General features: G+C 42.0%; 1 protein-coding gene across 8 annotated transcripts in view; it reads left to right on the forward strand.

The window, feature by feature from the left end:
• The window catches only part of EML6 (EMAP like 6), a 270,622-nt gene that overhangs the window by 223,409 nt on the left and 33,335 nt on the right, over positions 1 to 13,878 (forward strand). For all 8 annotated transcript variants that reach the window (XR_013389568.1, XR_013389567.1, XR_013389566.1 and 5 more), the window contains exons 27-28: positions 2,582 to 2,783; positions 2,898 to 3,024. Coding sequence is in view for 5 of the 8 variants with exons in the window: in XM_077915410.1 (XP_077771536.1) it covers positions 2,582 to 2,783; positions 2,898 to 3,024 (329 nt within the window). In the remaining 3 variants the exon portion in view is untranslated. The remainder of the gene's footprint in view (positions 1 to 2,581; positions 2,784 to 2,897; positions 3,025 to 13,878) is intronic.

A 13,878-nucleotide genomic window follows, 5' to 3' on the forward strand; every position in this document is an offset into this window, starting at 1 on the left:
TATTGTCCCCTGATAATCACATTATTTCCGACCTCCATAGAATAAACTCTCCTTTCCCAGAGTCTACCTATTTTTCTAGTACCTTAAAGCATGTATCAGAAAACTCAGTTCTGTCCTTGGACACCATCTATATAGCCAGCCAGTTGTTTCCATAGCCTCCATTCCATTCGCTTGCAAGCTGTGCCCTTCCACTATACCAGCGAGGTTAAAATACCTCATGTCATTGAGATGTCATTTACATCTCTCAAACCCACCCTCAAGGTCTCAAGTCTCCTTCTCAGAAAGTCAAAGGCTCTAGAGAATGGCTCTTCTGAGAGGAACCTTGTCCATTAAGTGTTAAAGGCAGAGAAATTCTATGCGAAATGTGAATCTGAGGAGAGGGTACATCTATTTCATCAAACTCTCAGGAATTTCTCCCCTAACAGCAGTTAACACCCAGCCCTGTAGAAACATATTCCAGATTCTCTGTTCTTTCATGACTCAGTGGAAGAGGAAAGTAGTGGTAGTGAGTACCGATGGGTGACACAAATGCATGGTTTGACATGATGACCTGGAAGGACAGCTCATCAGACTGGCTGTGCCAGGTCTTCAGGAGACTCCTTCCATAGGCCCTAAGGGAGCCACCAAACATCCCTGCTGACCTCTTCCTCCTGGGGGAGGAGTTGGTTTCCTGGAAATATCTAGTAACTGTGAATTCCCTTTATTGTTCCATGAAGCAGTGATCCTGTTTCGTATTCTGAGAATCTTGAATCCCCTTCTGCTGCAAGAATCTCAGTTTTGTTAAATCACGTCAGAGACTCATAATTTTTTTTAAAGGTTTATTTATTTATTTATTTATTTATTTATGATAGACATAGAGAGAGAGAGAGGCAGAGACACAGGAGGAGGGAGAAGCAGGCTCCATGCCTGGAGCCTGACGCGGGACTCGATCCCGGGACTCCAGGATAGCGCTCTGGGCCAAAGGCAGGTGCTAAACCGCTGAGCCACCCAGGGATCCCCGAGACTCATAATTTTTTCCTCTTTCTCCCCTGTCACTTTCTTTCCCCCTGCACCCTGATTATGATCAAGTTATAATCATTTTTCTCCTGAACCTTTCTTTTTGGATTTCTTCTTCCATCCTGTCTAGAAACCCTATATACCATTGTATAAGTAGGAGTATGGAGAGGCATTCCTCAGGCTCTTTTTCTTTGTCCTCCTCAAGAAATAAGCTTGTGTTGGTGGTAGATACAGTGGGCAGGTTGCTGTTTCCAGCTGGAAGACCAGCAGGACACGTGACCACTATGCCTGTCCTCCTTGCTTCCGTGTCTTCTGGATCTCACATAGATCTATGTGAGTAGTGGTTTCCCTTGGAAATCCTTATTGTGCTCTGCCTGTTTTCTAGCAAACTAGTGGCTCTGGAAGGCTTCTTGGAAATATGGCCTGCCTGTTTGCTTCCCTAATGTTTCTACACACAGTACTCTGCTGAGGGATGGGCATTTCCACTCGTTGTCAGGTAGGGGTCCGCCAAATACCCAGAGATCTTAAACGAGCATACTTCAGAGTCACACACTCTGCTGCACCTGTCTCCTGCCATGTGTCTGTGCTGGTTTCAGTTTCCCTAGCATGCCGGTCCAAAACCCTCTGGAAGTCTCTTCCATTATGGAGTCCAGTTTCCATGGGGGATACCAATGGCCCTCTCACAACCTCAGGAAGAGCATGCAGCTTCCCACATTGGTTAAGGTATTCTCTGATTGTTGCTGAGAGGATGGAAAAAAAGTCTCCCTCTTTAAAATGGCTCTCGCTGGAGCTGTTTTTGCCAGGCTGTGGCTCATGAGCCAAAAATGGAAGCTGGTTTCTGGTGGCAGCCTCAGCTCCCCTCCACATGTCAGGACTGTGAGCAGCTGACTCATATTCCACCCTCATCCTTCTCCACCTGCGATAAATGTTGTATGGCCTGGGTATGAAACTCTGGAAAGCTTTCTACAATTATTCATAAATTGGGCTCTTATATTTGGTTATGCTTGTTGAAAAGGAGCATACTTTGTTTTAAAACCAATTGTTTTAATGTTTCCCGTGAAAATTGTTTCCAGTATCCGTGACAGAAACTGCTGTGTTTGTTTTAAATCTTACTTTGGGCCCCAGGATTCTAAGAAGTCCCTTGCTCTTCTCCTAGCTTGGGCCTTGGTACAAAAGCCACTATGGGGGATGACAGGGAAAACATTTCTGATCTCAAATGTCAGCCAGATTCACCATCAGGAGTTTACACTAGAGACCTGTGGAGAATGTACATTTGATATTTGAGAGAAACAAATACTTAATTAGGCCCTCACAAGGAGGTTCTGTAGTCCAACGTTTTGTTCCTTCCCTCAGAAACCACATACTGAGGACATGATGAGCCAGGTAATGTTTTCGGTAAAAAGAGACCTAGTTCCTGCCCTCATAGAGCTTACAGTCTAAAGAAACGGAGGGAAGTGGCTGCTTAGATCAACTGCTTAATTTGTATCCACCAGAAGCCACTCGGGAAAATAACATGGATGAACTAGTCTGAAGGCAGGACTCCTAAGACTCCAGATGGGGTAATCACCAGTTTCTGGCTTCACAGGGCCAGCATGCAAGATTCAAGAAGTATGTGGGGCACAGCGCGCATGTCACCAACGTGAGGTGGCTGCACAACGACTCTGTGCTGCTCACGGTCGGTGGTGCTGACACCGCCTTAATGATCTGGACGAGGGAGTTTGTGGGGACCCAAGAGAGCAAGCTAGTGGACAGTGAGGAGTCAGACACGGATGCGGAAGAGGATGGAGGTGAGTGAGCCCCACCTGCCTCTAGCCGGCTGCCCCTTCCCGCACAGCACCCATCCACCCCATCCCCGGCCCACTGCCCACCAACTCCACACCCGTTTCTTTCCATTGTTTGAGGCTATGACAGTGACGTTGCTAGAGAGAAGGCCATTGATTACACCACCAAGATCTATGCCGTGAGCATCAGGGAGATGGAAGGTACCAAACCACACCAGCAGCTGAAAGAAGTTTCAGTGGAAGAAAGGTATGGTGTCGCCAGGTTTGTTTGCATTGATTACATCTGATGACAAGATTTCAACAAGAGTTCATTTTCTTTGCCCTCAGAGTTGCTACTTAAGCTAGTCTGTGGTGTATATGCACAGAGTCTTAACCTGCATACAGATTAAAACTGGGGAAAATTGCCCACGGCCCTTGACATATGGCAAAAGCAGAAGCTGGTTGTGGAATATGACTTGAATAGACATGAGATTTGGTTGAACCAGGCTTCCCCTTGCCTAGAGAGGGTGTCAGGATAGCCAAACACTGTCTGGAATGTGATGGCTAATAGGAGACATGCTGATTAGAGAGGTGGGAGGGTGGGAAGGCCTCTAAGGTCCTGAAGGAATATTTGTGGGTTGTGAAAAATAATCCCCTATTCTAACCAGAGTCTGTGCATTACACTGTATCACTTGGTGTACCTTCTCTCATTGTGTCTTCACCTGCCCAAGATTGTTCAGATGGGCTTCGTGATTCTAGACCTAACCAATTTGTTTTTGCCGTCTCGGGATCCTTATATAGAAAGGGGGTTTGGGATGTTATTTTAGGCCTTTTTGATGTGCTGTTGTAAGTATTGAAAAGAGAAATAGCCAAATACTTAGGCATTTTTTAGGAAAAAAAAAAAGCTCATAGCTACTGCAGTTACCTAATTTACCACATTCATAGTAGGCAGGATAAACACTCACTAAAATTCTAACATCAGAAGAGAATTTCATGGATGACAAAGATGTTTGAAGAATTCTCTGTGGATATTGACATGGATTCCATGTTCACAAGTTCCCTGGTTTCACTATGAGACCAAGTTGCTTTTTTGCATTCAGTGTGGCTTTATGCCTATTAGGCAAATTAACTACTTCAAAAATTTGATTTATCACTTCTTACAATTAGATGGGAATGTAGTTATAAAGAAATAAAATATCCCCACCCCCCCGCTTCAGTCCATTGCTAGATGTCAAAATTAGCTTGGTAATATATGCCCACTGATGGAATCTGATTCAAAAATCCCTAATCCATCCCCAGCATCTTTGTTAGATGTCTACTATAAAGATTCAGAGTTCTCTTTTGATTAAAAAAAGTTAGAGATTTTTCTGCAGTAGTATATGAATTATAGTTTATCTTGCTTGCCACGTGGTTTTTCTAGAGGCCACAGAAAGAAAATACTTTTAAAGGGCCTAATACTAAGAATAAAGAAAAAAAGTCCATCTGCACAGAAGTGCCTAAATAAGCCTTGCTCTTAAATAATCCACCCTTAAAAACATTTGGCATAAATTAAACATTCTTTTGGGAAAAAATTACCGAGCCTCTCCAATGTCACATAATATTATGAAGTGAGTTGACTTGGCTATTATTCCAAGGTTGTCCTGGCTGATTTCTACAACCCTAGTGCTTCATCATGCCGAGACTTAGACTGTCCACTAAGATTTAGAAATCTAAGCAGATTCACAATTCCAAACCCTGTAGTTGGTTTTTAACCTGAACTGAGGCTCATCTGAACTTCTCCTTGTCTCGATGTCTCTTTGGGTAGGTCTGTAAAAATTTCATCCTTGTTCACTTTGGGAAAAAAGTGTGAGAGTTGCAGGTACAGTGGACCTTTAAGAATGCCAATATCTGGAAGCTGCCTCACCAAATCAGTTTGGGAACTTGTCATAATGTACATTAATTAGCAACCACAGGATTGACTTTTTTATATACACAAGAAAAAAAAGTGCTTCATAGTATTAAGAGATCTAGGGGTTGGCATTTCAGTACTCTGTTGACTTTTCAAAATAATTCACACCAGGGTGTAATGAAGAAGACATGTAGTGAACAAAACATTTTTGAGATAAATACAGGGTCTGGAGGAATAATCAAGCCTTTTTTTACACAGAGTAATATCCTTGGTAACCTAAAAGCCTTGACAGCTTCAGTTCCCAGAGTGGGCTGTAACCAGAGAGCAGGATGTCAGCTGCAAGGCATCCTGGGAGCAAAGCTCGACCACTGCAGGAGGGGGTGAGCAACGAAGGAGCAGCAAATGGTGTCTGAATCTACAGCCTCCATGAGGGCAAATCATAATGAGAACCAAAACAAGCGGTCTCCACCAGTCCTTGTCAGTAATGTTAGCAGAATGTGAACCTGAGATAGGATGGTGGACAGCGCCTGAACTGCAGAAGAGAGAAGGGGGTGCCAGACAAGGTGGGACGTTCAGAGACTTTGTGAGAAAGCAGGATTAGAGAAGGAAGGTGAGTGGAGAGGACTCTTGACAATAAGCTAGGCAAATACATCACCTGAGTCCTCGCCTGGGATAAGAAATGGACTCTGTGGGGACGCCTGGGTGGCTTAGCAGTTGGGCGCCTGCCTTTGGCTCAGGTCGTGATCCTGGGATCCGGGATTGAGTCCCACATCGGGCCCCCAGTGGGGAGCTTGCTTCTCCCTCTGCCAGGTCTCTGCCTCTCTCTCTCACTCTGTGTCTCTCATGAATAAATAAATAAATCTTTTAAAGAAAGAAAGAAAGAAATGGACTCTGTGGACTCCAGCATCCCAAGAAGAAGAGAGAGAGGCGCAGAGACAGAAATGCTGGGGACCTCATGGGATCAGATAGTACCTGGCTTCTCCCTACCAATATTCAGGACTGTCAGCCCTGACACTCTTCCCTTTCACTCCTTCAAGCCTTCCTGATTGGAGAGGCAGAGGCTCTTCTTGACCTGCCCTTCATTGTTCCCTCCCGTGTATACCTGCAGATACCTGGGTGCCTTTTCTAAATACCTGGGCCAAGACACACCCCAGTAAGACTAACGGGAGACAAACATTGGAGAATTGCAAGAGGCTTGAGCCTGGACCAACCACTCAGTGCAAGGACTTGTTTTTGCTTTTTATCAGTGTTTCGGAAAGTTCTGCTTCTGGTTGAAATCCTTTCCCACTTTAGAACCGTGAGATGAGCGCAGGATCCATCACACTGAAAACAGTTGCCTTGCAGACAGCTGCACATTATGCATCAGTTAGTTTTTAAGCAACTGCGTTTCTAATTCCTCACATTTCAGATAGTGCTAATTAGACTCAGTTCTAATTAGACTCAGTTATTTGATTTTAAAAGAGCATGAGGCTTTGGATTGTGCTTCTTTGTACAATTTCTAACTCACCCTGAGTTCTTACTCTTCAGAAGTCACACGATCTTTAGTTCCAATCTTTTGAGAAGTAGGAAAGTGGAGAGAAATTGGTAATTGCTCTCAAAAGCATAGAGTTATACCTACCAATTACGTAATCCCTTACAGGTGTGTTATCAAGTATCCTGGTCACCCCCTTGAACTGTGCTCTAGCACACTGGAGTGCCTTGCCTCTTTCACCTCGCCACACTTGTCTAGCCAGTACCCAACCTTGGCAGAACTCTTGGGTAATCCTGCTGCTCACCTGCCACGTGTGACATGTGGCTGAGGCAAGTCATGAAATCTTTTCCAGTTTGGGGAACCTATGCTTTTAGACCTCATCTGGACACTCAGGGCCACTGCATATGCTCTCTGCCATCCTCTGCTGACTCCAGTTCTGGTCTAAAGCAACCTTTCCAAAGCTCTCCTGCCTCTCAAGCTCCCACCTCCACCTTGACACACCCCCTTGCTTCCAACTTTTGGCCTCATTCCTACCTTGCCCTGTTTTCTTAATATTATGCCTGTTTCATCCACCTGCAAACTTAAAAGTATTGCTTAATAAATACTTTAAATGGTAGTTCTTTTTCAGAAAGGAAAAAAACAGGAGAGGGAAGCATGGTTTTCAGAGCAATTTAAGATACAAAACGCCTACTATCAGCACAAGGGATGATACCAAAATACTGTGTTCTCACTTCAATAAAAACAGTTCTGAATTCATCAGGTGACAAAGTCCCTGAAATTTGCTCAGCTCCAGATTCCTAGACTTGCCTATAAAAATTAAGAAGTTTCTTTCACCACATTACCAAGGCTACACGAAGTTTGTATGTCATTTTTTAATTTATAAGGTACAACTTGGTTTCAGGGAGGTCACCCAACCCAAACTGGCCTAAGCAAAAGAAACCTATTGTCTGACACATCCAAAAATCCAGAGATTGGGTGACTTCGAGTGTCACTTGATAGAGAAACTCAAATCTTCCTGTTCTCTCTCCATATTTCAGTTCTGCTTTCTTTTGGTTACTGCAGTTCAAGTAGCAAAATGACTACAGTGCCTGGACCTTACAGTCCAGCAGGAAAGAACTGCCTCTGACTGACAAATCCTCCAAATGGTTTATGAGGTACTTTTGGCTCTGGTGGGTCACACGACCACCCTTCAACCAATCCCTGCTGCTCTATAAAATATGAGCCTTTTATTGACTGTTTTAAGTAAGCAGCCATATGCCACCCATAGACTAGCAGTGTAATCACCTTTATCAGAACTAAAAGTCCAAGGTGGTTAACAAAATTTGATTTCCGTATGAACCCAAAGCAGGACATGCCTTCTGCCCTCCCATTTTTCTTGTCATATACACACTCTTAAAATGCTCCAACTTAAACTATCCCACATAAATGATTGAAAACGCAGTCACCCTTCCCCAAAGAGTTTCCAGTTACTGTATCCAGCCTCACATCCAGGATCTTGGGGAGCTATGAAGTTTTCTCAGCAGGGTCCAGATAAAGATCTTCATAGGCCTGTGACTAACAATAATGTTGACCACCACTACATGCCAAATAGTGTGAAGGGAGGACAGAAGGAGGATAGTCTTTTAAACTGCCGCTTAGAAGGGGAGAGCGTGAGATACAGTATATAGAGGTGACTAGTCCATATCCGTTTCATCCTCTGCTGGCTGAGTCACAGACGCCTGCCCTTGCCATGGACATGTTATGCATGACTCAGTAGTAATACAGATGTTAGAAGATGTTAATAGGCAGAGGATGTAAAGATTGTGTTTGTCATAACAAAAGATACACGCACCAAGTGAACACAGAGTAGGGGTAACACAATATCCTCTCTGAGGACCAGCTTCCCCTAGTCTTTCAGATTCCTGCTGGAATATAAACGATGCACCTGTGGGTTAGGGATTCTGTGAGGCACCAGAAAGGACTGGTCATTCTTATAAGAACTGAATCCTCACCCCACCCCACCCCCATCCCACCCCACACTCCTCCTGGACTCGTCCAGAAACCCTGGCTCTGTGCTTGGCCACTCCCCAGATGACCATGACCAGTGCACAGTAAGAGGGAGGAAAGGTCAACTTTGAGAGACATCTCCCAGAAGACCCAAGCTTTAGATCCGTCTAATTCCATTTTTATCATTTACCCTCTGACCTAAGGGTTGGCATTTTATGGCAACTTAGCAGGAAAAGGGCTTTTGACATCTCAGATTGGTAATGATTTGGAATCTCAAAGTGAGTCGTATCAGTGAAGCACATTACTTTTTTTTTTTTAATCAATTAAATCAACTTTCATTCTTTCTGCTCTCCTTTTTTCAGGATAAACTAAGCACCAGTTAATTGAATACTGTTGGTATATATTCCTTTTCAAAAGCATAGTTCTTATTTGTCTCTTCTTAGGTGCAGCTGATTCTGATGGTGTTTTTGTTGTCACTTTTTAATGTTTGAGCTGTCGCTGTGATCTTTAGCAGACCTTTCTTTGGGTTGGTATATGTGGCTTTTTCACAATACCATCAAGTACTTCCAAAATTGTCCAAAAACAAACAAACAAACAAACAAACAAACAAACAAACAAAATTGTCCTTAGGTTTTGACAAGAGGTCAATCCCATATTCAGCATTGGTTTTCCTGTCCCAGCGGGGAATCTAGTTTCTGTGAGGGCACTTTAGTTCTCATAACTACTGGAGGTGGCTTAAATTGTTATAGACCTAAAATAGAAAGAAAAAAAAGGGACGCCTGGGTGGCTCAGTGGTTGAGTGTCTGCCTTCAGCTCAGGGCATAATCCCAGAGTCCCGGGATTGAGTCCAGCATCGGGCTCCCTGCGGGGAGCCTATTTCTCCCTCTGCCTACGTCTCTGCCTCTCTCTCGGTATCTCTCATGAATAAATAAATTTTTAAAATCTTAAAAAAAAAACCAACACTTTTTTTAAAGTCATGAGGTATACTAATATTTTAACTCTTTTTTTTGCCTTGTTTTAATAGGACCTTTGCCATGCTTTGGTGCACCATATTATATATACTGCATTTCTAAAGATTATATTGGGTAGTATCATCTAAAAGATGAGAAGGCTTTCTTTTCCTTTTCTGGTTTTGATTCTTGGCTCTAGCTCTCTAAAGTTGGCTTCAAAGACTATAAAAATATAGGGCGCCTATTATATAGAATTTCTTAGAATTAGGGGACCATGAGAGAGAAAGCCTAAGTCTTTCAGGTTTGACCTAAGCTCTCTGTCAGTTCTGGCTCCAACAGGAAAGCAAGAGCCCTCTGAAAAGGAAGTAATTTGGAGAGAGTTAAATGAAAGGCCTAGTAACAAAGGTGTGGGCAGGATATAGAGAAACGACAGGGATGGGGTAGCCCCTCCATCACCCTTGGGTCTGTTGCCAGACCTGGGGAGCATTAGCTGTAGGAGCAGACTGCCTGACAGGAGCTGAGACCTGGGGGAGAAAGTTGAAGGTAACCTACCTGAATCCCAGCAAGAAGCTCTCCGGGGAGTAAATTCCCCAGGTGTATCCTCCTCTGACCCTCTCACCTTCCCCTGATTTTCCCCTCAAGCTGAGGCCAGTCAGAAACTGAAGGACAAAAGTGCCTGTTGATGGAAGCCTCAAAAGTCAGATGGAGGGCTCAGAGCAGGAGGAGAGAAGGGTAGAGAGTAGAATGGAGGGGTGGAAAATAGCCCGCTCGTGCTCCTTTCATTTTTTTTTTTCTTGATGGAAACTAGTATTATTATCACAGAAGAGAGCCTCTGGTCATTTTAATGTTGAACAGTAATTCCTATCATTTATAAATGTCTTTGAGTAGATATAATCAATTAAAGATACCAGTAAATATAACCAAATCAGTAGCAAGAATCATTACAGACATTTAAAACTCTACCCAGCTTTAAATGAGTCAGTTTTGATGAGCCATAGTTTTACTCTGCTGTCGAGGGGTGTCAGAAGAATTGACCTATAGAAAGCATTAGTACACTGAGAATGGTTGCTTTCTAAAATTGGTATTTTCTATTCACGTTACATTTTTACATTCTCACATATCTTTAAAAATAACGTGTAAACATCTTTGGCCCATCTCCAGAGGTTTTTATCTTCACATTAAGAAAAAGAACAAATTAGAAACTTTGAGCTGTACAAATGTCTAGTGCCAATACCCAGGGCTTTTTTTGTATGGATTAAATTATCGTGCAATCCCAATTTTGGATTCTGAGGTAAGTGCATGATCACGACACAGGTGGATCACAAAGTCATCTTTTTCATAACTTATAGACAGGATCCATAGTATCTCCAAATGTGTCATGTGGTCTGTTATTAAAATCCGCATGAGCTGAACAGCCGTTGGTCTTTCAAGTTTCACACGGTTGGGCCGTGGTTCATTGTTTGTTTTGAAATGTCTCCTGTATGACACACTTGTCCCCATCTCCTCCTCCCCGAACTGCTTAGATTAACCGTCTGCATAGGGAATAGGAATAATGGAGATTTTTATTTGATATATTTAGTTGGGACATGCGTTCAGACAAAAACCTAACTCTGTGATGAGAAATACAAAATAAATACCGACTGAACTACTTTTATGGAAATGGGCATATAAATATTCAGTAACTTCTGTTCCTCTAAGCGAGGGCTTGCGTTCTCAGGGCACCTGGGTCAGCAGGCTGTATTTGCTCAAGGTCCTTTATTAACAGGCACTGAGGCCTGCAGCTTTTGGCTGGCTGTCCAGGGATGAGGAAAAGAATGTGGGAATTGACCCTTTCTGTTTCTATCTTTATATTTTTCACCTTTCACTTGATGAAGGAGGGGTTCAAACCCTTCCTCCTGCCTTCTCACTTCAGGAGCTGTGTCACATAGGGCCACCAGTCAGAATCGCACACTCAGCTTGAGCATGTTTCCCCGTCCTCAGCCGGGCCCTGGGCTTGCGGCCACTTCTCCTGCCTTCTCAGACTGGGAAGGTTGTGTCTCCCTTGAGAAAAATGTCTGAGGTGGAAAAGTACATTTTTGACACCTAAATTGTATTGTCTTGGCACCAAGTTAATGTGGTTTACTTATGAACTATAGACAACTGTAGAAATGATGACATTAATAGGTTTCGTCATCTCTCGATTAGATGTACTTGGTCTAGCTGTTCAGCTGTCTGACCTGGCTCTGGAACATGTACCCAATCGTGTTGTAAAAAGAAGTTTTAAGAAGCAGTGTTTTTTATACACTTGTATCTAGCAAGCCTTATGTCTTCATTAAATACCATTTGTTTTCCAGAGAGGGAAATCTGTAATATAATTAGAAAATCACTTTTAAATTTGAATATCATCTTTAGTGCTTCTGTCCTAAATGATACAGAATTACAGGGCCGAGTGGCTGTCAGGAGAAACATTTAGTACACGTGTGTATTTTTTTTTTTCATTTCCCTATTATCCAGTAGTAGGTAAATATTAATATATCTCCTTTTTTTCTGTTTTCTTCCCAGTTTTATTGAGAAATGATTGACCTCACTCTATAAATTTAAGGCTTACAGCACAATGGTATGATTTATGTATGAAATATATTGCCACAATAGCTTCATTGAGCCTCCCTCCATCCTCTCATAGAAATACAGTAAAAAAGAAAGAAGGAAAAAAAAACCTTGTCCTTGTGATGAGAACTCTTAGGATTTACTCTCCGTCCCATATATCACACAGCAGCGTTAACTATGGCCCTCATGCTCTACATTACATCCCCAGCACTTAGTTACCTTATAACTGGAAGTTTGTACCTTTGACCACTTTCTTCCAATTCCCTTCCCTGTTCCCTTCTGCCTCTGGTAACCATAAATTTGGCTTGTTTGTTTCAGATGCCACACGTAAATTACAGCATATGGCAAATGGCCCGATTTCCTCAGTTTTTAACGGCTGACTAATATTCTATTGTTTATGTCTCCACATCTTCTTTATCTTCATCCCTTGAGAGACACTTAGGTTGTTTCCATGTCTTGGCTATTGTAGATACTGGTGCTGTGCACATGGAGGTGCAGGTGTCTTTTTGAGTTAGTTTTTTTCTTTCCTTTGGATGCATTTCTAAGATGTGGGATTATTGGATCATATGGTAGTTGTATTTTTAATTGTTTGAGGAACCTCCATACTATCTTCCACAGTGGCTGTAGCAGTTTGCCTTCCTACCAACAGTGCACAAGAGTTCCCTTTCTCCACATCCACACATCCACTCTGGTATCTGTCTTGTTGTCTTGAGGATGGCCGAACAGATGTGAGATGATGTCTCATTGCGGTTTTAATTTGCATTTGCCTTATGCTAGTGATGTTCAGTATCTTTCCATGTACCTGTTGGCCTTTCCTATATCTTTTTTGGAGAAGACCTCTCTTGAGGTCTTTAGCCCATTTTTTAAGGTTTTTGTTTTTTTCTTTTGCTACTGGATTGTATGAGGTTTAAATATATATATATATATATATATATATATATATATATATTTATGATGTTGACCCCTTTTCAGATACATGATTTGCAAAAAAATTTCCCATTATGTAGATTGTCTTTTCACTTTTTTGATGGGTTCTTTTGCTGCACAGAAACTTTTTGTTTGATGTAGTCCCACTTGTTTATTTTTCAGTTTGTTGCTTGTGCTTTAGGTGTCATATCCAAAAAATCATCACCAAGATTCATGTCATGGAGCTTTGTTGCTATGTTTTCTTCTAGGAGTTTCCAGGTTTCATGTCTCACTTTCACGTCTTTAACCCACTGAGTTAATTTTTGAGAGTGGTATAAGAAAGGGGTCCAGTTTCATTCTTTTGCATGTGAGTATCCAGTGAACCCAGAACCGTTTATTGAAGAGACTGTCTTTTCTCCATTGAGTATTCTTGGCTCCTTTGTCAAATATTAGGTTGACCATGTATGCTTGGGTTTATTTCTGGGCTCACGAATCTGTCCCATTGGTCTGTATGTTTTTATGCTGGTACCATACCGTTTTAATGACTGTAGCTTTATAGTACAGTTTGAAATCAGGAAGTATGATATTTCCTGCTTTGTTCTTCTTTCTCAGGATTTCTTTGGTTATAGGTGTCTTTTGTGGTTCCAAATAAATTATAGAAGTAGGAATACTTCTGTGAAAAATGCCATTGGAAATCTAAAATGGGGATTGCAGTGAGCCTACAGATGGATTTTGGTAGTAGTGGCATTTTAACAACATTAATTCTTCCAATCCACAAACATGGGATATTTCTGTCTTCTTTAATTTTTTTCATCAAGATCTTACAGTTTTCAGCATAGAGATTTTCACCTCTAGCTAAATTAAGTCCTAGGTATTTTATTATTTTTTAAAGATTAAAAAAAAATCTCTATTTATTCATGAGAGACACAGAGAAAGAAAGAGAGGCAGAGACACAGGCAGAAGGAGATGCAGGTTCCATGCAGAGAGCCTGATGTGGGACTTGATCCCGGGTCTCCAGGGTCACGCCCTGGGCCAAAGGCAGGCACTAAACTGCTGAGCCACCCAGGGATCCCCTATTTTATTATTTTTGATGCTGTTATAAATGAGATAAATTTCACTGTTTTTTCAGAAAAGTTGTTAGCATCTAGACGTGCTACTGATTTTTTTGTATGTTAATTTTGTATCTTGCAACTTTAGTCAATTCATTGTTTAGCCCTAACAGTTTTTTGGTGGAGTCTTTAGTATTTTCTATATATAAAATCATGTAATCTACAAATAGAGAAACAGTTTTACTTCTTCCTTTCCAATTCTGATAGCTTTTATTTCTTTTTTTTT

The sequence above is a fragment of the Canis aureus genome, chromosome 11 (genome assembly GCF_053574225.1).
Source record: "Canis aureus isolate CA01 chromosome 11, VMU_Caureus_v.1.0, whole genome shotgun sequence".
Taxonomy (NCBI): Eukaryota; Metazoa; Chordata; class Mammalia; order Carnivora; family Canidae; genus Canis; species Canis aureus.